The sequence below is a fragment of the Trachurus japonicus genome, chromosome 13 (genome assembly GCF_045865225.1).
Source record: "Trachurus japonicus isolate A0001 chromosome 13, Traja_1.0".
NCBI lineage: Eukaryota > Metazoa > Chordata > Actinopteri > Carangiformes > Carangidae > Trachurus > Trachurus japonicus.
In genome coordinates, this window is record NC_140919.1 from 31,629,919 (window position 1) to 31,653,453 (window position 23,535).

The 23,535-nt window shown below is 43.6% G+C and overlaps 1 protein-coding gene across 3 annotated transcripts in view; it reads left to right on the forward strand.

Annotated features, from left to right (window-relative positions):
• Positions 1 to 23,535, forward strand: part of LOC146976289 (protocadherin-16-like) — an 81,330-nt gene that overhangs the window by 52,987 nt on the left and 4,808 nt on the right. For all 3 annotated transcript variants that reach the window (XM_085795967.1, XM_085795968.1, XM_085795969.1), the window contains exons 3-20: positions 8,500 to 8,688; positions 9,394 to 9,625; positions 9,723 to 9,959; positions 10,380 to 11,408; positions 12,519 to 12,706; positions 12,802 to 12,898; positions 13,259 to 13,416; positions 14,822 to 15,668; positions 17,656 to 17,895; positions 18,693 to 18,818; positions 18,961 to 19,170; positions 19,304 to 20,170; positions 20,263 to 20,376; positions 20,458 to 20,669; positions 20,985 to 21,136; positions 22,364 to 22,494; positions 22,776 to 23,062; positions 23,180 to 23,321. In XM_085795967.1, the coding sequence (XP_085652093.1) occupies positions 8,500 to 8,688; positions 9,394 to 9,625; positions 9,723 to 9,959; positions 10,380 to 11,408; positions 12,519 to 12,706; positions 12,802 to 12,898; positions 13,259 to 13,416; positions 14,822 to 15,668; positions 17,656 to 17,895; positions 18,693 to 18,818; positions 18,961 to 19,170; positions 19,304 to 20,170; positions 20,263 to 20,376; positions 20,458 to 20,669; positions 20,985 to 21,136; positions 22,364 to 22,494; positions 22,776 to 23,062; positions 23,180 to 23,321 (5,458 nt within the window). The remainder of the gene's footprint in view (positions 1 to 8,499; positions 8,689 to 9,393; positions 9,626 to 9,722; positions 9,960 to 10,379; positions 11,409 to 12,518; positions 12,707 to 12,801; positions 12,899 to 13,258; positions 13,417 to 14,821; positions 15,669 to 17,655; positions 17,896 to 18,692; positions 18,819 to 18,960; positions 19,171 to 19,303; positions 20,171 to 20,262; positions 20,377 to 20,457; positions 20,670 to 20,984; positions 21,137 to 22,363; positions 22,495 to 22,775; positions 23,063 to 23,179; positions 23,322 to 23,535) is intronic.

Sequence of the window (23,535 nt, forward strand, 5' to 3'; positions counted from 1 at the left end):
ATCTGAACCTCTTTGAACCTCTGACTTTAATTCTTGATGAATGAAAACATTCTTGGCAAGATGTCCGTCTTGCGCTGGTCCAAGAATTTCACAGTGCGCGCGGAGGCTCTTGGTAGTAGGAAACACTTTGCTTTCCAAAACTCCTCGTCGTCCCTTTAAAAGAAGAGTTAGAATTTTCCCAAATGAGCAAATAAATCAAAGTTGGAAAAGCCTTCCAAATGGTCAGTTGTCAGTTTTTTGATTTGGCTTAATATCTTAAACTGCATGTTGTATCTCATTAATTAATCAACACACTGGCCCTCTACCCGTTCAAACACAGAAACTCTGTCTCCATGTTTTGACTCTTTTTTTTTTTTTTGCATTAGTGTCGTAGTTACTGTACAGTGAGTGGTGTGTGAGAGGAGAGGGAAAAGACAGAAACCTTATCCTGTCCTGTGTCTGTACTCCAGCACCAATTGTCATTATACCCCTGTCTGCTATATTACCTCCCCTCTGTTCTTCTGCCAGATATTTGAACTTTACACCATATACAGTACTAACCTGCTGCCCTTAACCTATCCTCCACATTTATGTCAGTCCACTACACACACCCAGAGACAGATGAAAAGCTGCAGTTTACAGAACCATTGTTGATTTAGAAATCAATACTTCTTTGTCTCCCTGTGTCAGAAAGCAGTTTATTTTATGGCCATGTCTTTCCTAGAGGCTGAGATTGTGGGACTTGCTGGGGTCGTACTGTACAGTATATGTTTGACAACATGGTGATTTTTTTTTTTCAAAAGCAGCCAAAAAATGCACAGACTGAGCAAGTGAATTATATCTAGACCATGTAATTGTGGAAACATCACTATAAAATATTGTCTGTAATTTTGTTTACCCACTAGCACATGTGTAATAGATTTTTATTAGTGTTATTGGACAGTTGTATTCTGGTTAAACCATTAGTTGTGCAAGGACAGTTGGACCCCATTTCCATAGTGGAAGGACAGTTCTTGATGATATGATTTGGCGGCTGGCACACAACTGTATATTTTTGGAGAAATCTGTGTGATTAAGATGGTTAGTGACCTTGACATTTATATTGTGTTTCACAGGGATACCCCAATACTGCAGATGTGTTTTAATGGACATCTGGACAAGTTCTTGACAAATCTGGGATAAATTGTCCATATGATGTCATACAGGGATACTAAGGGAGGTTTTGTAAATTTGAATTGCTAATGATGAATGCAGTTCTATATTACCATTTGTTCTGTAAACATAAAGTATGTGTGGCTGTGGTAATGCCAGTGTAATGCTGCAGAGGTTTTTACAACAGAAATTATGCAAAGGATAATTGAGAGCTGATGTAAAATTTTCATTCAGAGGAGTCATGCTCGAATTGCTGTATTTGAGTGTTTCCTGTGAATAGAATTTATTTGGCTGGCCACACACAAAGTTTTTGCTCCTAACCAAATGGATTTCCCCCCAAAGCAGTAGGGTTAGAGCATGGTAGTGTCGGAGTATTAGCCCAGCCACCCTCCTAAATCTTTGAGTTCACATGACCCCTTGGCCTTTTTGTCTTGTGATTCCTTTAGGTCAACATTTTGCATATTTAAGAGGCTGTTGGTGTTTGATTCCCAATAAATTCCCTCAGAATATTATGTGTCCCAGTGTGAATTATCTACCCAATTGTTCTTGACCCAGTGACCCTGCAGTATGACCACCAAGCTATTATTTCAATTTGTAGACAAGAAATATCAAAATCCATCAAAATCATTGCCATTAAGATTTTATTCAACTTATGCTCAAACTTTAAACTTGCTTTCATTTTCAAAGTTAAACTAAAAGGCGGCTGTAACTGCAGCCATTTCTCCCTTTCAAGGGCAAAGCTATGTCTGTACATTTTTAATGACCTGTGGTTTGCAACTTTACACTTAAAAGTACAAAAATTATCAGAGATTACCAGAGGGATAACAAACCACACCACTCTCAAAAACTGAAAAAGATCTCAAGACCTTGTTCAAATGGTGTTTTCCTGACAACACAGTGTAGTATAACAAACTATCTTTCAGCCAGGTAGTAGTGCCCCAGGGAGACCACTGTATCTGCTTTAGCTTTCTTATACAGTATAAGGACGAGGTCTGTATAAATATGTAGACTTACTGAGAAACACAACAAGGCAGCTGAGATGAGACTTCAGCATTTTTCATGCTGTTTTATGTGGGATGTCTTTTGAAATTTCATGACTTTTATCACACTTATACAAAGCAGCCAGACATTACAGGCCACAGTTTGGCTGTATTTAATGTCACTGTTTTGTAGACCTTACACATGACTTAAACTATGCAGTGAAGATTTCAGCTTTTTTGTCTCCTGAGTAACCACCAAAATCTTTCACATATGGTTGGTCAGAATCCAGACAATACTGTCTGTGCTGCAGTTGTTTGGAGTTTTAATATATTCATCAACAATGTGTGGGCTTCTTCCTTCCACTGGGCCGGTGTGGTCTCAGTCTAGGTCTTTACTGTGGTAGTAGACATGTCACGAAGTCTCTGACCTGCCTATCTGCTACTTCAGCGAGAAGTGAAGGAGGCCTTTAGGAGGTCTCCACCTCGCTCTCCTCATCTCTGCTTTCCTCAGAAGTGATGCCAGGACAATAGAGGGAGAGGAGTGTGCACGGCCTCACACCAGCTGTGAAAGCTCAGAGCAATACTCTGTCCAGATTTCTGCAACTCGCCCACTCAGTTGATTTCTTCGAGCCATAGGCTTTCCTCTTTCCCTTTACTGTCTTTTAATGATCTCCATGTCACCCCAACTGTCTATCACACGCTGCCTCTAATTGCTCCTGTGGAATGGTGTTGTTGGAGGCTTAATTGGTTTCTGAGGCTGTCATCAAAGTTATGTTTGATTTTATGATTTACAGTTGCATAAATATCTATAAACTTTCAGTTTTTGCCAAAAAAACATCTCATGACTGAAGCTTGATATGTCTGTAAATGTCTAAACCAATTTACATAAACTGTATCATTGCAGTGTAAGCTACTCATCATAAATATGGCAGCTAATATCTCTTGTAGGTGGAGTACTCTGCCTTCTCACCTTTAATAAGTCTTCACAATTTAATAAACAAGGTTCTCTGTATTCAGATCCCAAGGGATGGAAATTTGTTCCCATTCAACATCTGCACTGATCTCTGTAACTCAAGTACTTCTCTAAACCCATTTCAGCTGCCAAGCCAACTGGCCAGTGTGTCACATATGGTGCTTTAAGTTCGAATACTCTCCAAGTGAGATAAAAGCAGGCTCAGTCATAAATATGCGCTTAAGATTTAGAAATGTCATCCGCTATTTTTTAAACATTTCTTCATGTCACAAAGTTAAATCTGGGCCAGAGTCACAGTAGCCGCTGCTGCCATAGCCATCTGTGCTTGGTTTGTTTGAAAGGAGTTCCCGGTGAAGATTTTGGTTCAATTGTAGGGAGTGCAGAATTAACTTAGTCTCGCTCTTTTGCTCCGCAGGCGTCCTGAGGCCGTGATGAGCAATGCCTTTTCCCCAGTGTTTGTACATTTGTGTCTTTGCTTACGCATCTAAGGTACACTCGAAGGATGAGTGCACGCAGAGTTTGATTGATGTGTGTGATAATTTCCCTGTTGGCAAACATTTACATGCGCACTCCGTCATTTGTGGCCTATTTAGATTGGCAGAGGTGCAGTCCTGATTGGCTGGTTTCACCGAGGACTACGTGAGACAGATTTGTTTGACTGGGCACTCTAAAATACGGGGAGCGTGATTAAAAACTACATCGCCTTCATTTCACCCCTTGTTGGCCTCAATGGTTTCGGCTCTACATCATTCATTTACTCCGTGCTTTTTGAACTAGTTCTTTCCATGGTGGAGTTGTTTTTTGCATGGCTGCAAAAGACGGAGAGAGGAGCAGTAGCTTTGGCAAATAAGGTCATGCTGACATACATGACATGTCCACATGTGTGTGCCTTATCCACAAAATCTTATGAACAAGAAGTGGAAAGCTACAGTGGTAAGTCACATCCAAGAACTGTGATTGTAAAATTCAGCTCTAAAAATAGAAACCACCCAAATCTTGGGCTTGTTCTTTTCCAGGCCTGGCTTTCTCGCTCAGACCACAGTGAGGACATTAGATGGCCCAGAACAGTCTGGAGCATCCAAAAGCCTCAGGATCATTATTCCATTTGAACATATTATACATAAACATACAAAGGCATGTTCTCTGCTGTGAATCCTGTGCTCTTGATTGGACAGTCAGTCAGTCAGAAAGTCTCCTCTGGAAGGCTCCTGGAATCTGATGGGAGAACCACAAAGTGCCCGAGTTATCTTTGGATTCCCCCAGCTTGTTTTACTAAGGGCTCGGCCAAACGTTGCCTTTCCCCCGCTGATAAGACAGCTCCCATCATGCCTCACTCAAAACACGGAGTGTAGGGAGAATACTGCTGGCTGCTGCTGATGATCTAAGATTACTCCTGCTTTTGAACTTTTAATCCAATAAAAAAAATCATCTTGCGTAATACCTACAGTATACGTAGCCGTGGAAAAAGTAAAACGTCAGTGGGAAGAGAGGCCCCTCGTATCCATGTCTAGATGACTACAACAAAGTGGTGAAGTGTAGTGTTCTCCCTCCTGCAGGGTGGAGAATTATGACTGGCACATCTTACATTACTTTTCTAGTTACAAATACTTCCCTTTTTCATTCAATTTATGCTGATGTAGAGAATGTTGTAACATTTATCTACACACTGTATGTGGGTAAGGATTTTCCAAAGAACATTTGAAATGGAAATAAAGAAGTTTATAAGTAGTAAAAATACCAGGATGAAAGATGGATGACTCCTCGCTGTGACATTGTGGCTGAACTGCATTACGCAACAGCCTGAGCAGACTTCAATCTTTATTCAAGACTTTGTGAGAATCTTGTTTCATCTGTTAAGCTTTACCCTTGCTGTGTTATTGATTTATTCAAATCTTTTTCTATCAGACATTTATGGCAGAAATGTTGATGCCAGAGGCCACAATTTGTTAGGTTATTCTCATCTCTCAGGGTTCATGGTTTGTGGTCTGGCTAATTGTCCCGCTCGTGTGTCATTTCATATGGGAGGCTGGCACATTATAATCTCCTGGACAGGCAAGCCTCTCTGTTCCAAAAAGATGACACTGATATGCTGCTATTAACCTACAAATGAGAGTGCAAGTGGAATCGCAGTCTCTGCAGATTCCAAAGTAGACTGATTGCTTCAGGCAACCTACTTACAGTGGTCAGGATTTATGCAAATGTGATTGTGTGGTTTATTATCTTACAGTTTATTCCCTTCACAAAAATCATACACTTAACTCATGGAACATATTGTTCTCAGATTTTTTAAACCACATATTCCTGCAAATATCTCCACTACTTAACACAGTACTTGGAGCACAGGGAGAAGTGTAATTATTAAAGAAGTGGATCCTCCTTATGTAAATTAATTTCGCACACATCACTCCAGTCTCCTGTCTCTGCTGAACTTGTTCTTCACAGAAAAGCTCAATATCTTGGCAGCAGTAGTGCTGTACTGCTCCACTTTGCTCAAGTTGAAATTTTTGTTAACTTAAAAGAAACCCTCCGTGCAATGTAAATGGATTGGATGTAATGAACACAATAATAACTTTTGCTATGTATCATTATATATTCAGATGAAAATGGGTTAGACTCCTGTTGTCTTCAGTTGTCTGTGTATTTGTACTCCGATGTTTTACTGTTTCTGTTACCAGTTCATCTTGTCTTCCTTGTCTTCTGTCCTGTGTGGTTCTCCCCCGCTTCCTGCATCCTTGTGATTTTCCCGTGGTGTTTGCTTTGTTCAGATTTTTGGATGTACTTTGTGTTGAAGCCATTGTGTTCCTTTGTGGTGTTTGTCTGGGACTTTGGCCCATTGACATTTTTGTTGATACTTTTTTTTTTTTTTGTTGGACTGCTAGGACCCCTTGTGTTTTTTACGTTTTCTATTTTTTTTACCCTTTCCCGGTCATTGGTGTCAGCAATTGGACCCAGGTCCTCCTGTGTTTTCCCCCAAATGTGGCAGAAAATGGAGCCAGCAGACCTACTTTTTGGGCAAGATTGTATGAGCTCTCCTATGAAGTGCCTGGTGACATAGTGTCAGGAGGAGTATGACTGGGACCACAGGGAAGCAGCCTGCTGCCTAGCGTATGCTGGGATTATGGAGGCACCTTGCCTGCTGAGTATAAGGACTTGGTCCGAAATGTAGGTTCCCAGCTTGCCAGGATTCAGTCAGGCGAAACTCAGCAGGAAAACCCACTGCCATCTTCAGGGCCATCTCTGACTGGGCTGCAGCCTCCACATCTTTCTCCAGCTGGGCTGCAGCCTCGAGCCTCTCCGGGTGGGTCCCAGCCTCCATGTCCCTCTCCAGGTGGGCTGCAGCTTCCATGTCCATCGCCTCTGTGCCAGTCTGCCCGGCCACCCTCCAGAGCCTCCATTCCCGTTTGCCAAGCCAGCCTCCAGGCGGCCTCCAGAACCCTCTGCCCTCTGCAAAGTCTCCATGCCTGGTCTCCAAGCCTTTTTTGCCCCTCGGTCTTTGAACTTTTTAACCTTTTGTTTTGTGGTCTCTCAGCCGTTTTGTTTGTCTTGCTGCTATTTCTGTTCTTCACTGTCTTGGTGTCCTTTGTGTTCATCCTATGCCCTCTTGTCCTTGTGTTTTAACTTTTCTATCTAGTTTCTTTTTGTTACCCAGTGTATGGTGTCTGCTATTGGCTCCTGTCCTGGGTTTTTCCCCAACCGTGACATACCCCCCCACACACACACACCAAAAGCCAAGAGTGACTTTCATTTTCATATTTTTTTTCTTCCATTTTTTCAAGTTTTCATACCATAAATATAAATGGCTGGCTTTATACATGCAATTTTTTTTTTTTTAATGTTCTGTGTGTGGTTTTACTTTGTGAAAAAAAAGTTTTTATGGATGGTTGTGGCTATAATGGAAAACAACAAGGAGTCTCCTCAAATAGCCTGTGCATTCAGTGCCTTACCCTAACCCCATTGGGTCAGTCAAGAGAGGAAATATTTCCATACAGATATTGTTGTAGCATATCTGGTTTTTGTTTTTTACAAACCGAGGTACTCATGCTAAAATGCACCTTCAGCTGTACCGCCAGCTGACAACTGTGGAGAAAACAAGCACATAAACCAGCAGGCTTGTTATAAATAACTTGTCCCCCTGTAAAATGATAAAATATTACAGTAAACTACCCCTTCACCCCCCTGGTATTAAAAGATGGAGTAGCTTTCTTGTATTGCTCTTGGTTTCCCCTTTCCTCATGTGGTTTATTATTCTTCTCTATGGCTTGCATCTCTGCCAGCTTTACAACTCCCTCACTCCCACACACCACTCACTCTCTGTTAGGAGTTACAGTCCAGTGTGGGGCATGCTCTCTGCAGAGTCCTTGTCTGCCATCTGCTCAGGAAGGAGTTGGAGCCTGAGTTGCCGCAGCCAAACCTTCAGCACCTTGAATGAATGATTTCCATATTCTCACACTCAAAGCAATGCCTTCAAAAAGTCGGCTTTTAGATGATAAGCATGGCTTGCCTTATTTTTCTTGGCAGTGTTCCTGATGACTAGTCCATTTTACACCGAGGAGGCTCCCTGCCGCCGAGTGCTGGAGCACCAGAGCATGATGCGAGCCTCTATTTTCTTCCAATTAGCGTTTCCCTAAAAAGATCCATTTATAAGAGATGGGAGGAAGGAGCATTCTAATCAACTTGTGAGGTTTAATCCTACTGTAATCTCTTGCAAACTGCAATCCCGAGCCAACACTTGCAAACAATTATGCTGCTGGTACCTAGGGGCCCGATCTGATTGGTCTGTTTGCCTTGCGCTGTCTTGGGAGATCCTGTAGTAATTGAGTCAGCTCCCTGGCTGATGGCTTGTGAGCTGCTTTTATAGCTCCAGCATTTCCAGCCCTCTGTAGATGTGTGGTGTTATTAAAACCAGACCACAAGCGGGACATGACATTAGGGTATAATGTGTTGCACTGAAGCATACTGTGTGGTATCCCACTGTTCCCTAGCTGTCCCTGTCACTGTCCTTTGCAGACAGACGCCACTCCTGAAGCAGGCAGTTTTCCCTGCTGGCAGCCCTCCCAGTAGCCTGTAGAAGTCATCCTCCTTCCCGCCAACCCCTTTCATTCCCTCAGAGCCCCTCTCTGCCAAAGGGCCTGTTTGGCTCATGCTCTGCCTCAGATAAACAACAAAGAATAGGTCCAAAGATGCCTTCACAAGGCACCTGGTACTGTGCTCTTGTTTCAGTTTGTGTATTGCATTGAGTCTTACATCCTTCTAACAGAATTTTGATTTGATCTGCTGTGGCTTTAAGAGTGATATTAATGACTGTGGAAACTGCTGAGTTTCTCCAGTAAGATATTTCTCTTCCAACTTGATAGATTTAAATTTTAGTGCACAATGTTGGAATGTTTGACCAATAGCGTGTTTTCTTCTCTCTAGGTAACTGCGTCGGATGCAGACAGCGGCTCCTTTGGCTCCATTACCTACTCCCTTGGCTCTGGCATTAACAGCGCTGTTCCCTCTCAGTTCACCATTGGCAAGGAGACCGGCCAGATCTGCACTAGTGCTTTACTAGACAGAGATCAAGGGCCAGCCAGCTTCGACTTTACTGTTACTGCAGTGGATGGGGTGAGCCACCACATTTTGAAATCATGCTTAATATGAATCTATTGAGCCACAGAGTAATCCTATAAACACAGCAGCCCTACTTTTCATACTGACAGGAGAGCAAAGATATGGCCAACTGTGCAGAAAAACTTTGATTGGAGCAGCCAAGTAAAAAAAAAAAAAATAGAGAAAAGCTTGAATGGCTCTCCATGGTGGGCTTACTCCAAAGTTAGTATAGCATCATGTTGACTTCATGCCAGATAATACTTCGAAAATAAAAGGTTAAAAATGAAACAAAATTACTGTGGTCATGTTAAAGCCATCAGATGGAGAAATGCCTCAACTGTCAGGCAGTAATATTTTAACAAGTTGGACTGCCGCCTCTGGTTTTTGCCACCTGGTCCAAATGAAAAGCCTGCACTGTATTTTCTGCAAATGAAAAGCCTATGAAACAGATTGTTTGGTTGAGGCCAGGCCTCTCGCCCTCTACGGGTCATGACATATTGCTCTTTCCCGAGGGAAACTATCAATCTGTATCCCCGCACGAACCTGCTGGGAGTATATTTTAGAGGCTATGCTATACATCGAAAATTTAACAGGGTTTACTGCTGGTTTTTACTAGCACCGTTAATGTGGCCTAAATCCTGCTTTTAGGTGTGTGTTTTTTCTGTTCCTGATTTAGTGTATGTGAAGGTATAACAAAAGAGCTTTTTGTTTCCTCTGCAGGGCGGACTGAGCTCAGTAGCCTATGTGAAGGTAGATCTGGTTGACATTAATGATAACAGACCTGCGTTCTACCCAGTCAGCTATGCCGTTAGTTTGAGCACGCAGAGCGCCCCTGGGACATCAGTTGTCAGAGTGATGGCCTATGACCCAGACTCAGGCGAGAATGGCAGGATCACATACAAAACAGTTCCTGGAGGAGCCTCGCCGTTCTTTACACTCAACAAAGACACAGGTTGGCACAAGCACTTTTCCAGTTCCTGCATACACAAGATATAAATTATTGATTTAGTCCACAATTCTAAAAAGAGCCTGTCGGGATGTTTTTGTAGGTGTGATCTCCCTGTCTCGGTCCGTCTACGGAAAGGCCAACTCCGTCATTCCCATGGTAATCTCTGCTCAGGATGGTGGTGGGCTGGTTGCTCTCGTCAATGCCAGAGTCAACATCAGCGTGGTGGCGGGGCTGGTGGCTCCACCTGTGTTTGAACAGACTCAGTACTACTTCACTGTAGCAGAGGACGCGCTGCGGGGAACAGTTGTAGGCATTGTCCAGGCCAGCACCAAGACAGGTTGGGGCACACACACACACACACACACACACACACACACACACACACATACATACACACAAACACGCTCAGACATACACACACACACTTCTTCTCACTCACTCACTCACTCACTGCCCATACTGAACAGCTCAATATACATTTATCAGTCACACTGGATTGTGCTGAAAAGAGTTTCTTCTCTGCTCCCTGCACCACTTGTACAAACAGGTGTTGAGCCACTATACACATATAACTCTGAAATAACATCAGTCAAGAATTCCATGTCAGACCTTTGTTGATATTGTAACTCTCTGAATTTTCAGAGCTATTACAGTCGTGAAAATTGAAAAATGACATAGTTGGAGTGTGTACTTCAGTGGTTCTATAGTGCACCATCCTGGGCTGTTGTTGATACTGTATGTCTTTGTTGTGTTTCAGGCACTTCTAAAGAGATCTCCTATACCATCAGCTCTGGAGACCCTGCAGGATACTTTACAGTCGATCCTGAAACTGGAGCCCTCAGGACCAGTCTACCCCTGGATCACGAAGCCCTGACATCTCTTGATTTGGAAGTGCAGGCCCGCAGTGGCAACCCTCCAGCCTTCGGTCAGACCCGTGTCCATATCACCATCACAGACATCAACGATAACCCGCCTGTTTTTCTGCCCTCATCTTCAGAGTCCCTGTTGCTGCCAGAGCATACAGACATGGGTACAGTAGTGTATCGGGTCCAAGCTGAGGACAGAGACTCTGGAGCTAATGGACAACTGAGCTTTGACCTTTCAGCTCCAAGTGGAATCCAGAGGAGCTTCAGCATAGAGCGCAGCAGTGGAGAGATCAGATTGGTGGGAAGCCTCAACTATGAAACCAGCCCCCGTTATGACCTCCAGGTGGTTGCCAAGGACAGTGGGGTACCACAACTTAGCGCCACCTTCATGCTTGTGGTTCATGTCCAGGCAGAGAATGACCAGGGACCTGTTTTTGATACACTTACCTATCGCGTGGAATTAAAGGAAGGTACACCGATAAACACGCGCTTCCTGCAGGTCAGAGCTCTGAGCAGGGAGACCCCCGGCTCGGGTCACTTTAGCCCCTTGGCGTATCACCTGCGTCCAGATGGAGATGCTGCAGGGTTTGGCATTGCTTCAGACAGTGGCTGGCTGTTTGTGAAAAGTGCTCTAGACAGAGAAGTTAAGGACATGTATCTTCTAACAGTGCTGGCCAGCGCGGGTCATGGACAGTTAAAGAAGACGGGCAGTGCCACGGTGCGGATATCGGTGACTGATGAGAACGACAACACTCCTCGACTCTCACAGGAGAGGGTCTTCATGGCTGTGAGAGAAAACCTGGCTGCAGGAACGGGCTTTGGTCACGTGTCGGCCACAGACCGAGACAGCGGCCCCAACGGACGCCTCAGCTTCCGATTCCTGCACCCTGACCGCCACTTCCAGATAAACTCCCAAACAGGTTAGTTAAACATGTATGCATGCATGTATTGTGGATTGCTTAAGTTTCTTTCATTTGGAGAAAAGTTGTGTAAAAGCCGCATATGTAAAGATACTGAACAGAGAGATATTTGATTACAACAAGAAAACAGGCAACTATTTTTGCTGACTGTAATATCACGTTGCAATAAAGCTGCCGTCGACAGAGGAGCCTGCCCGAGAAATGAAAGGCAGTAGAACTAATGCCGTTTGTTGAAATGTGGGTATTTTCTAGATGATGTGAAATATCTGCCTTCAAAAAACAGTAGAGCATGCCCGATCCAAAAAATCAAAATGAGCAGTTGCAGTACATCCATTACATTTTTCTGCAGACTGAGCGAAAAAACCAAACCAAAACTAAAGTGAAATAACTGAGCATGTTATTCCTTTTTACGTATGCTTGAAGATTCCTCTTCAATCTGAGAGACAAGCTATCAGGAGTTGGTTCAAAACATTTTTTATTCTGTACCATTCAACATTGAAATTATATGTGGGAAAAAATTCATTGTTTAGTCAACTCACTGCGTCATCTGAAAAAGATGAGAGGCTAAAGTACTGCTGCCTCTTCCCCACTGTCATAAATTAGTCAGATGATGGTGACAGCAGCACTAAGCATCTTGCTGGGCTCTAATTGGCCTGCTGAGCCTGTTAGTCTGTGGGTGGAGACTCAGACTCTGGTTTGTGATCGGTTTCTGGCTGCGTTGTGAGTCTCTGCAGTGTCTGCCAACCATCCAGAATTCCTCTGTTTGTGTGTATGTACACATGTACACGAACATCTGCAGACTACACAGATGAATGTCGGTTACTTATGTGTCATAAAGCAAAGCCCGCTGGTTCTTTAGTCTCTCATCATTATTCAAGTGCTCAGGAAACATGGCCTCAGCATAAAAACCCTCTCATCTTTTCCTACCTGTATATTTTATTTTATTTTATTTTATTTATTTACGTTGTTTTATTTTTGCCTCTTTTTCTATATGTCATTCAGTCTATGTGATTTTACTTGTTTACTTGTTCTCTGTTCTGTGTTTGTTTAAAAATGAATAAAATATTGGGGAAAAAAAAAAAAAACCCTCTCATCTCCTCCTCTCTCCAGGTGAGATCAGTACGAGGACCACTCTGGACAGGGAGCAGCAGTCTAGTTACCAGGTGGTGGTGGTGGTACAGGACGGAGGTTCGCCTCCTCGTAGCGCCACAGGCACGGCCTTCGTCACTGTCCTGGATGACAACGACAATGACCCAACTTTTATCCACAGCCAGCCTGGCAAAAACCTCGTAATACAGGTGATGTCACAACAGCAGTAAAACAAATGGACCAGCAAGAGATAAAAAGTCCTTCATGTCTTTATCAGTTGTGTTTGTTTTTTTTAAATCCACAGGTGACAGAAGGTCAGTCCTCTGGAGTTTTACTGGGCACGTTGCAGGCCAAAGACCCTGATGAAGGGGAGAATGGCACCTTGGTCTACTCTTTGTCAGGTACAGTAGCTGCAGGAAGTAAAGACAAGTCTTCTGTTTATTGCTGAAGTGATTTTATTTTTAGATCCTCTTGTTTATTTCAGTCTAGTACTCGTGCTATTTTGGTGTGTTTTTAAATGCTTTTTAACTGTGTTTAGAAATGCACTGTGGGTAAATAAAAGAGATCATTTACTGGTCTGTCCATTCGTGCAAATACTGTAAACATCACATCATGAGTCTGAGCTGATTAGAAACTGAGTTCTAAAAATGGCTTTGATTTAAAGCTGACAAAAATGTTACCACTGACTTGCTGAGTTTGTGTATTCAGGCCTCCCACACACATCATCTCCCCTGAACGTTTGGACACTGTGTCTCTCCCAGGTCCCAGGGCTGAGCGTTTCTCTTTAAACCCAAACACCGGGGAACTGCGATCATCGTCTCCTCTCAGCCACTCTGAACGAGCTGAGTACACTCTGACGGTGACAGCCACTGACAGAGGACTGCCCCCTCGGAGCACCTCCTGCTCGCTCACCATTCAGGTCAGACTTTCTCTGGAGCCCAGCCAGCACAAACACCCTCAATACTCACCTATTTAATATCAAAGAGTAGACTCGGGGTTGAGAGGATCCATGTCTCTGGGCCCCTCAGACTAGCTGCAGACATATCAGCCTCACTTCTGACAAGCTTCCCTCCCATTCCCTCCCTTTTCTTCCCCTGTGAATTTTCAAAAGGGAAATTTCTATCTGAAATGGAAAAGTGGGTCTGAATCAAATACTCCCAGCTGGCTTGTGATGAGGGCCAGCTGTAGCCTGCTCTGATCAAGGTCATTCTCAATGACTTCAACACTTTTTTAATACAGTAGCCCTTTTTTGCATAGAGCGGCGGGGCTATGCACTCACGTAAAACACAGCATTGAAGGTAATTCAGTTAATATTTAATATAGAACAGAAAATGGACACAATGGAAGAACCCTGGAAGGAACGTAGATTTATGGGCTCCAGGAAAATAGAGTTACCATATAAACAGCTCTTGTAAGTGGCTGTTCACTTTTCCTCCTCTCCCCCCCCAAAAAAATGACAGTCATAATTATTAGTTAATTAGATTAAACAGTGCAAGTGTTTTCCTTGCCCGCTGACGCATTTCTGTAATTTACTTCAGTCATCTTTTCAGACTGATTTACTAAATCCATCTATGATAGGACGGGACTATAGCAATTTATTTCTGGAATACTTGTTTTCCATCTAATATGGAACCAATTTACAGCGTGTCATATAAGATTTCACAACAAACACAGCTTATTTATGAAGTTCCGACATATTGTGGGAACTGTTCTGTAGGATGCCATGCTAGAGTAGATCACCACTTCAGCTTACAAGACACATGCTGCTGAAAATTTGACCAGCAAATCCTCTTCATCTCCCTCTTCTCCCTTCCCCCACTCAAATTTTCTCAATCCATTTTTATATATATACAGTGTGTCTTTTCATGCAAAGGAAGAGAAGTTGTAATGTTGTAGTCTTTTGAAGACACTTGAACTGCTCATCAAAAGAAGTGTAAAGCTATAGTGCAGGAATATGTTCCAGTGCTAAATGCAACCCCCCTCATCATATCTGTCTCTGATTGTGTTACTTTTATAATTTATTATTTTTCCTGGCAGTGACATAAGTATCAGATTAAGTGTGATTAATGTTAGCAGTCATGTTATTCAAGCCTATAAAAACCTCTTGTAACTGCTTTCATTTATTCCCAGTGAACACATACTATACAAGCAAGTGAAGTGGATAAAATCTGGTTTTGCTTTCCCACAAATCCATGAAATATTTTCATTCTTTGTATTGAATGTTGTCAACTTAAGTTGCCACTGGGCATGTAAATGAAGCATTAGATGCACTGTCATGTTGCTTTGTCCTCAAAATACTTACCGAGTGTTTTTCTTCCCTGCAGGTTCTCAGCATTAACAGACCTACTTCAAAAACCAATTCGCTCTCCATATCTTTCAACTCTGTGGAGGAGGCTAAGCCTGGGTCTGTTGTCGGCTCAGTTCGCCTCCATGACAGAGAAAGCCCAGAGGAAGGGGAGGTGACCTACACAGTGGTTGGGGGTACGGACCAAGATGGAACCTTTGTTGTGGACCGTCTGACTGGAGATGTGTATTTGGCTCGCCCGCTTGACTATGAACGAAACGCCCGTTACTCCCTGCAGATTGAGGTGGATGACTTCTCTCAGGCCCCTCCCAGCAGCACCCTGGTCCACCTGGGAATTGATGTGGAGGACAGCAATGACCACGCCCCTCAGTTCCCCGAAGACCCCATCACCATTGTCATCTCAGAGAGCATGGAGACCGGCTCATCTATCTATACTTTCCAGGCCGTTGATAAGGATGGCAGCGGGCCCAACAGTGAGCTGAGGTACTCGATTCTCCATCAATGGCCGAACACCCCCGGCCTACTAAACCTTGACCCTTCCACTGGGGTTCTGTCCCTGGCCCAGGAGCTTGACCATGAGGTCACCTCCAACCTGATCCTGGTTGTAAAGACAACAGACTCTGCCCTCGACGCCAGCCAGAGGCGCTGGGGGTCCGTCACGGCGAGGGTGTATGTAACTGATGAGAACGACAATCCACCAGTGTTCAGCTCGCCAACAGCTGTCAGTGTGATGGAAGACCAGCCGGTGGGCTTTGTGGCGTTGTATGTCATGGCCAGAGACGCAGACCAAGCGGAGAATGGAAGAGTGACCTACAGCATCCAGTCAGGCAACACTGGAGGAACATTCAACCTCAACCCGAACACTGGTGAGTAAGGCCCAGTGCTAGTACAGGAGGTTATGTCATCAAGAATGTGCAGATTGAATTCAATTGAACAAAAAGATCTCCATATCCGTTTATCTCTGTCTTGGTCTTTTCATGGACCTCTAAAGTTTGCTTTTCATTGCATTTGTTTTCATCTGTTCACATGCTTCCACGCAGCCCCACCCCCACACCACAACTGCCAAAAGTTCTCCTCCATAAACACACACAAGGTCTTATAAGACTCTGCTTACTTCTAAGTTCAGCACAACTCTTGCTTCACCTTTCATGACTTATTTCTCTCAGTTGGAGGGCAGACAGACGAGGCAGTCTGCCAAATATTAAACACACACGGACACACACACACACACGCATGCATGAGCACACACATGCACACACGCACACCCCATCATCTGTTATTGTGGATCTATTCCCATGAAAGACCAAAGAGCCTCCTGCTTGGGCTTCTGGGAACCATTAGAGGAGGGATCAGTTACGCGTGTTTATGTGTACGCACGTGTGTCTGTGTGTGTAGGCATGCACATATGTGTCTGTGTGCTTGCATGAGACTCTGTCACTTAGTCAACACTGACCTTGGGCTATTTGGTCCTGTGGGCTTTGTTGTGGTGTTTGAGACACGTGTCGACGTTGGCTCCACCCTTCCCTTCAAGTCGCCAACCAGGATGCCCCCTGGAGCAGCTTGGGGATGGAAACATTCAGAGTCTGTCATGCATGTCACTTCTGCTTCGGCCCAGTATGTGCTCTCATCTTGAAGTGTTTTCATGCACGCTGGTTATTTGTTAAAATCATGACAGAGTTAATCTTCTGAACACCTGGTTTGCTCCTGTTTTGGGGTCAGTGACCGAGACCTGGGACCATCTCTACACACTCTGTTTTCATTACTTTGGCATTACAGTTACCACAATAGAGAGAACTATCAGTCTATTATTAGGGGTCTATAAAGTCAGAGAGTGAGACATATCCTCATCGCTCATTGTCAGAAGCGAGGCCATTAATTTCACTTTTGGAACTGGTGATATGGTGAAATGCCTCTCTGAAAAAGACAACACCATTCAAGGATTAACACATCAAATTTTGATAAATGGCCTTTGCATTCAAGACAAAAGAGATGTGTTTGTTGTCTGAGCAACCTCAGCTAACCCTTTATACTGCAGTCCAACATGTTGGCGCCACAAACCCTGCATAGGCTTAAGATGTTGGAATTGAAAACATCCAAAATAAAAACTTTGCTCTGTTTCCACTGTTATTTCTTTTTTCTATCCATGTGTTATCGGTGACCAGGGAGATGACAGGATCACAGAGAAGTCAAATTTGGTGAAAATATTCCATCCTCTAACTCCTACCAGATTAAAAGCTCAGGGGCAAGTTATCTCAGTTCGAGCAAGATACAAAGCAAAAAAACACACAAGAAAGTTAAAACCAAAACAGCCCCTGCCCCCTCTTTCTTTAACAGTTGCAGCTCATTTTAGAGCATGAAATTGAAATTGAATCAATGCAAGCTCTACCCTCTTAGGGCAGGATAATGAAAAGGCAAGGGTGCCCCTAATTTCTTCAGAGCACGGCAGGCCTGGCTGTTGCGTGTCTAGAGCGTGTGTTTACTGCTTCGTTCTCGATGGCTGCGGCATTCTCCAATGGAAAATCTCGTAAACTGTGGCCAGACCATTGGGCTGTTACAGCAGTGGTGGTGGTAGCATTCAGGTAGGCAGAGCTGTGTGTGTGGAGGAGATTAGCCCTGATTTGGCCCTCACACGGCAACTTTTCACACCAGCGTTTTAAATCACTTGACTACACACAATCGTGGAAAGTGGCGTGTTTTATTGCCTTTGATAGCATGCTTTCATACTGTAGTTGTCGTGTGTAACTGCCTCTGGGAAACAGGCAGTAATAAGGCACACCCACATACACACACTCACACGCACACACATACAGGAAACCTCTCCTCACATTTCCCCTCTGATTCATCTCTCTGCAGGCTCTCTGTCTATTTTCAAACCTCTGGACCGTGAGGAGCAGGACATCTTTAACCTCACAATAATCGCTGAGGATCATGGGATACCCCAGCACTCGTCCAGCCAGCTGCTGTGTGTCCATGTGATTGATGTTAATGATGAGGTGCCCTGGTTTGAGGAGAGCCAGTACGAAGCCCAAATTTCAGAGAACCAGCCTCCAGGAACCAGTGTGTTGACAGTGTCCGCCTCTGATCTGGATCAAGGTGAGGCATGCATTGTGCACTCACTTAGTCATCGTAGCTTTGGCTCACATAATCAACAACACTCTCCTAGTGAGCACTGATGTGAGCAGTTTTCATTTCAAAGTAAGATTGGAATGCAGTAGTTGATTTGGAAAGTTTGTGTTTTGCCATTGTTTATTCAACAACAACATTTTTGATGTTTTGTTGTCCTAATTACATGTTTAAATATAATCCTAGAAAAACTGATCATACACCATACTTAAACATGTAAAAAAGACTTGATCGCACTGCTGTAAAATTACCTTAATCATGCTCTATGCACATGTGAGGATTATGTCTTAACTGATATCACACTGTGCTGCTTCAAAATTCTCGTAATTATCCCTGTGCTTCATGTGCTGACTATGTGTTCAAGTTACAGACATTAACAGTTGTTTTTAATTGAAGACTACACAGGAGAAAGGGGGAGGGGGTACAGAAAGGATGCATTCCCCTGGTCTTAGTCAGAAGCACATAAAACAGAAGGATTATAAACTTTCTCTCCAAAAGCAATTAGTGAAGTAAACAGGTGAGGTTGCCAGACTGCTCTCTGCTAGCACGCAATCTGGCATCCAGACACCTGAGGGAGGGCTGTCACTGCCAAATGCTTAGACAGCAAAACTAATGACAAGCAAACAAATAAGTATACAAGCTATTAGCAGGAGAAGCCCAAATACTTGAACATGCTGATCGATGTGAAGTGTTTGCAGGTTATATGAATGAACTAGTGGTTTGATTTCAACAATTTTTTTTAACTGTCATCATGTGTTTCACTACAGGAACCAATGGGCAGGTGACGTATGGTGGTATCTCAGAGAAGGGTTTCTACATTAACCCAGTGACAGGTGTCATAACAACCACTAAAACCCTGGACCGGGAGCTTGAGGAATACTACACTTTGACAGGTACTGTCCCCTGACTTTCCTCGAGATTCATACTACAGTATGAACGGTTATTTTATAATATCCAGGTTACTTACAGTATATGTCATTCATTATCCAAAATCATTCTTCCTACTGTTAAGTGTTTTGTCTTCTGTTTTGGCAGTTTATGCAAAAGACGGTGGCCTTCTACCCAACTATGCCAAAGCAACAGTGAGGATCAAAGTACTTGATGAGAATGACAACGTCCCTATCTTTGGACGTCTCTTCTATAGCATAGAAGTGCCTGAGAACCTAGATTCTTTGCCTCTGTTCACCCTCAGAGCCACTGACCCAGATACAGGAGACGGTGGGGAAATGAACTACAGAATTACAGGTGAGAGTTTGTTTTGATGCACCATTCAGTATCAAGACAACCGGCTCAACTCTCTATTCTCTACTGCTGTTTGTATTTCTGTAGCTCATTGTGTTGAAACTGCTAACTCATTTACATATTGCTTTGCATGCAGCTGGAGATCCATCGGGGGACTTTCGCTTGGATAGACGATCAGGTGTGCTGTCCACTTCAAGGCCTCTGGATAGGGAGAAGAGGGCTGGTTACACACTAACAGTCACAGTTAAGGACGAGGGCCATCCTCCCCTCAGCAGCACCACAACTGTGGAAGTTACTGTTCTCGACATCAATGACCACAGCCCCCAGTTTCAGAGCAGCAGCTACACTGCAGATGTGTCAGAAGATGTTCCCATTGGCTCCCTGGTTTTGGAGGTGAAGGCTATTGATCTGGACCAGGGCCCCAACAGCCAGGTGCTGTACTTTCTGAGCCGCGGCTCCCAGAGCATGTTCATCATAGATCAGAACACTGGCCGCATAATCACAGCAGCTCCTCTCGACAGAGAGAGAACCGCCTCTTATACCTTTGAGGTGTGTGCCACCGACTCCTCCCCAGCAAACCCGCGTAACTCCACTGCTCAAGTGACCGTCTACATTCAGGATGTGAACGACAATGCACCCTTCTTCATTCTGGATCCACTTATTGTGAACATCTCTGCCAGCAGTGTGTCTAGCCGTAGAGTGCTGGCCACTATGAGGGCAGAGGATAAGGACTTTGGGGCTAATGGCTCTGTTTTTTATCGTTTTGCCAATCCTGTGAGGGGCTTCACCATTAACTCGCTGACAGGAGACATCCAGGCCACAGAGAAGCTGCAGACTCTCACCCAAAGCCAGCGGACCTTAATAGTTCAGGCCATGGACCAAGGCAACCCCGCTCAGTCTTCTCTCGGGGTGGTCATCATTTATATTAGAGAACAGAATTACAGGGGGATTCGCTTCTCTCGCACAGCCAGAGATGTCAGTCTGCAGGAAAATGCTGCACAAGGTTTGTATGTTATAAGATTTCCCTCAGAATGACTGTAATACTAAAATGTCAAAATAAAACATTTCAACCAAGTCTCTTTTCTACAAATCCAGGCACAGTAGTGACACAGACTCAGGCCCAGTACCCTGATGGCTCTCAAACGGGTATCAGCTACAGTATTTTCAGTGGAAACCGAATGCAGTCTTTTGGAATTAACACCATCACTGGTGAGTGCACAGATAGCAGCACACACTACAAAACGATGTTTTTCAAATCTCCAGTGACTCATTGTTGTTTTTGTGAATTAGGCGAAATATGGGTCCAGAAATCTGAAGGATTAGACTTTGAGGAGACCCCCAAACTCCGCCTTGTGGTGAAAGCTGAGACGGCATCCTCCAGCTCCTACATGGCTGTCAACTTAATTCTGCAGGACGTCAATGACAACTTGCCACGCTTCCAACTCCAGAACTATGTAGCGTACATTAGAGAGGCACAAGGCTATGATTTTCCCATTATCCAGGTGCAGTAGCCTGTCCCCCACATATTTATTATGGTTGGCTGTTGTTTAAGTGTGAAGTTGTAGAATAGAAAAGCACTCAAGCTTCAGAAATCTGGATAGTTTCAGCACTGTAGAGAAATGACTGTTCATTTGCCTGTGTTCTTAGTGTCCCGGCTGAATATGTAGAATCATTTTTGTCATGTTGCCAGTTTCGTATAGCCCATTTTTATGAACTCTTGACTTCTAAGTCCAATATTGCTCACTAGTTCATGTTACACCGTGACAGCTGTTGCAAATATTTCTATATCTTCCTCACCAAAATGGTCATTTCCACAGGTTGCAGCAGATGACCTGGATCAGGGTCAAAATGGTCAGGTGACCTACTCTATAAGGTCATCATCCATGAGTGGCTTGTTTAAGATAGACCCACTAACTGGCAGTATCACCACTGCAGCCATAATGGACAGAGAGATCTGGACACAAACAAAGTGAGTTTTGCTCTTGTTATTCTTTATCTGCTCATCCAGTTATGTGGTTCCCCCCATCTTATCTCTGCCTTATGTATGTTTAAATGTTTCAGCCATGGTTGCATGGCTGGTATTGTTTTCCCCTTGCCTGTGTGTGTGTGTTTGTCCTCGTGGCAGAATGTGGTCCACGTTTCAGAGAGGTAGTTTTGAGGACTTTGGCAGGTGTTTATATGTCTCTGTATATGTAAACAGATTTTTTCAGTGTGACGCCATCACAAAAAAAGCAGTGGAACTACTTCACAGTGTGTAGTCGAGATAAAAGTGAAGGCCAACTTCAAAATAAGGTCGGTGTGGTGCAAATTTGAGGTAGTTCGGTAGAAAGTGGGGAATGGACCATTTCCCCCTCACTTTACACCCCAGTCCACCTTTGTTTTAAGCCATGGATCCCAGTTTCAGCCATTCATTGTCCACTCCAAGACATTATCTAAAGCTTTAGACCACCCTGTCCCGAAATCACACAATGACCATCGACATGTTGATCATAACCATGTTTTTACCTTGTGATCTGTGTAGTGTTGCACTGATTTTTAAGTTCAACACAGAGGTTCACATCAAATTGAATCCTTCCATTAAAAACAACATGGATTTTAACATTGATTTCTGGATTATTGTAGAAAATAAACTCTGTGACAAACAAAGCGTTCTAATACTTGCATGTTTGCCACACACAGTAAATTGATCGATTTCATGTTTATTGTGATGACATTTGACTTAAACTGTTTACCCTATTTCAGCTATTAGTTTATGCATATTTTCAATGTAAGTCATGAAAAGCACCACATCAGTTTAAACTAACTTCAAGTCTATGGTTTCATGTTTTCTACTGCAAGACATTAAGTGAAGTGCTGTTAACAAGGACTCCTCAGAAAAATGTTTCAATTACAGTGAGTGAAGAGAAAAAATTGGGAGGAAGTACTAATGAGATGATGATCATATTCAGAGCCAGTTAAAGTTAAATTCTGTTTTAAAATTAGATTTCAAACACATTTAGTTGTATCGATTTCTAAGATCCGATTGCATTTTCTTTTATTATTGTTAAATGGAAACAGTGAGCCTAATTCATTGTTTTAAAAACAGTCTTGTATTGCACACTCTGAAACAAAAAGTGGCTGGTTTAGGTGGGGGGTGAAACACTACGCAACCTTGTTCATTAAAGTTCAGACAGTGACATTCATTTTCTGGCACCAGGCTTGTCGTTACGGCAACAGACCGAGGAACCCCGCGGCTGGCTGGCTCTGCCACCCTCACTGTGATCATCATCGACCTCAACGACAACAGTCCCATGATTCCTTTGCCTCGGGAGATCCATGTGCCTGAGGGTAAGTTCGCTTCACAGGGGAACTTAGTCCAGTGATCCTATCATAAAGCCTCACATCACCCTTCCTGGCAGCTCACACAGCAGGGATCAGTGAGAAAAGTCTGACCCTATTATGAACAAGCTATTGCCAAGTTCCTCTGTTCATTTCCTGTCTATTAGATATAGGCTTTCCAGAACAGGATATTTCTTAATAAAGAGAAAAAAAAACTGTGCTTCATTTCAGCTACAACCTAAATATTTGCTCTTCCTCTCCGGCCCTCCCTCCCACCCTCCCAAATACAGATACTCTGATTGGCACAGTCATCACGCAGGTAACAGGGAACGATGTGGACTCGGGGCCAGCCCTGTCCTACACACTACACCTGGATCCAAGCAGCCAAGGAATGTTTGGGATTCATCGTTACGGAGGAGGAGTGTCTCTGACCGGCCCTTTGGACTATGAGGAAAGGACATGGTACACATTGACCGTCCGCTCATCCGACTCAAAACATCAAAGTGAGGCTAACCTTACTGTGCTGGTGGATGATGTCAACGATAATGTCCCAACCTTTACTCAAGATTTCTATCAGGTACAGCTACCGTCACTTGCCTGCATACTGCATATTTTTAAGCACTGTCATATTTGTGAAATTGCTGTAGTATCTGTAAAGGATACAGATGTATTTACACAGTGTTGTGCTCATTAGGTGACTGTGTCAGAGCACCTCCCAGCAGGCAGTGCGGTAATCACGGTGACAGCCACAGACCGTGACTCTGGGGAAAATGGGAGGATCACGTACAGAGTGATGTCATCAACTCGGGGCATCTTCTACATTGACCCAGGCAATGGTAAGATTGCTGTGTGCATATTTATAGTGGCTTATAACCATTTTCTAACCAAAGCTCCCTTTAATTACCCTTCATAAAAAATGTTATCCCCTAAGGCTCCACTTGGATGTAAATTTGAGGTTTGGACATATTTTCAACAGGCATTGCAAAAATATTTAATCATTTTGTTCATTAAAAGTCATTGAAAGCCAGATTTAATGTTATTTGCCTCAGA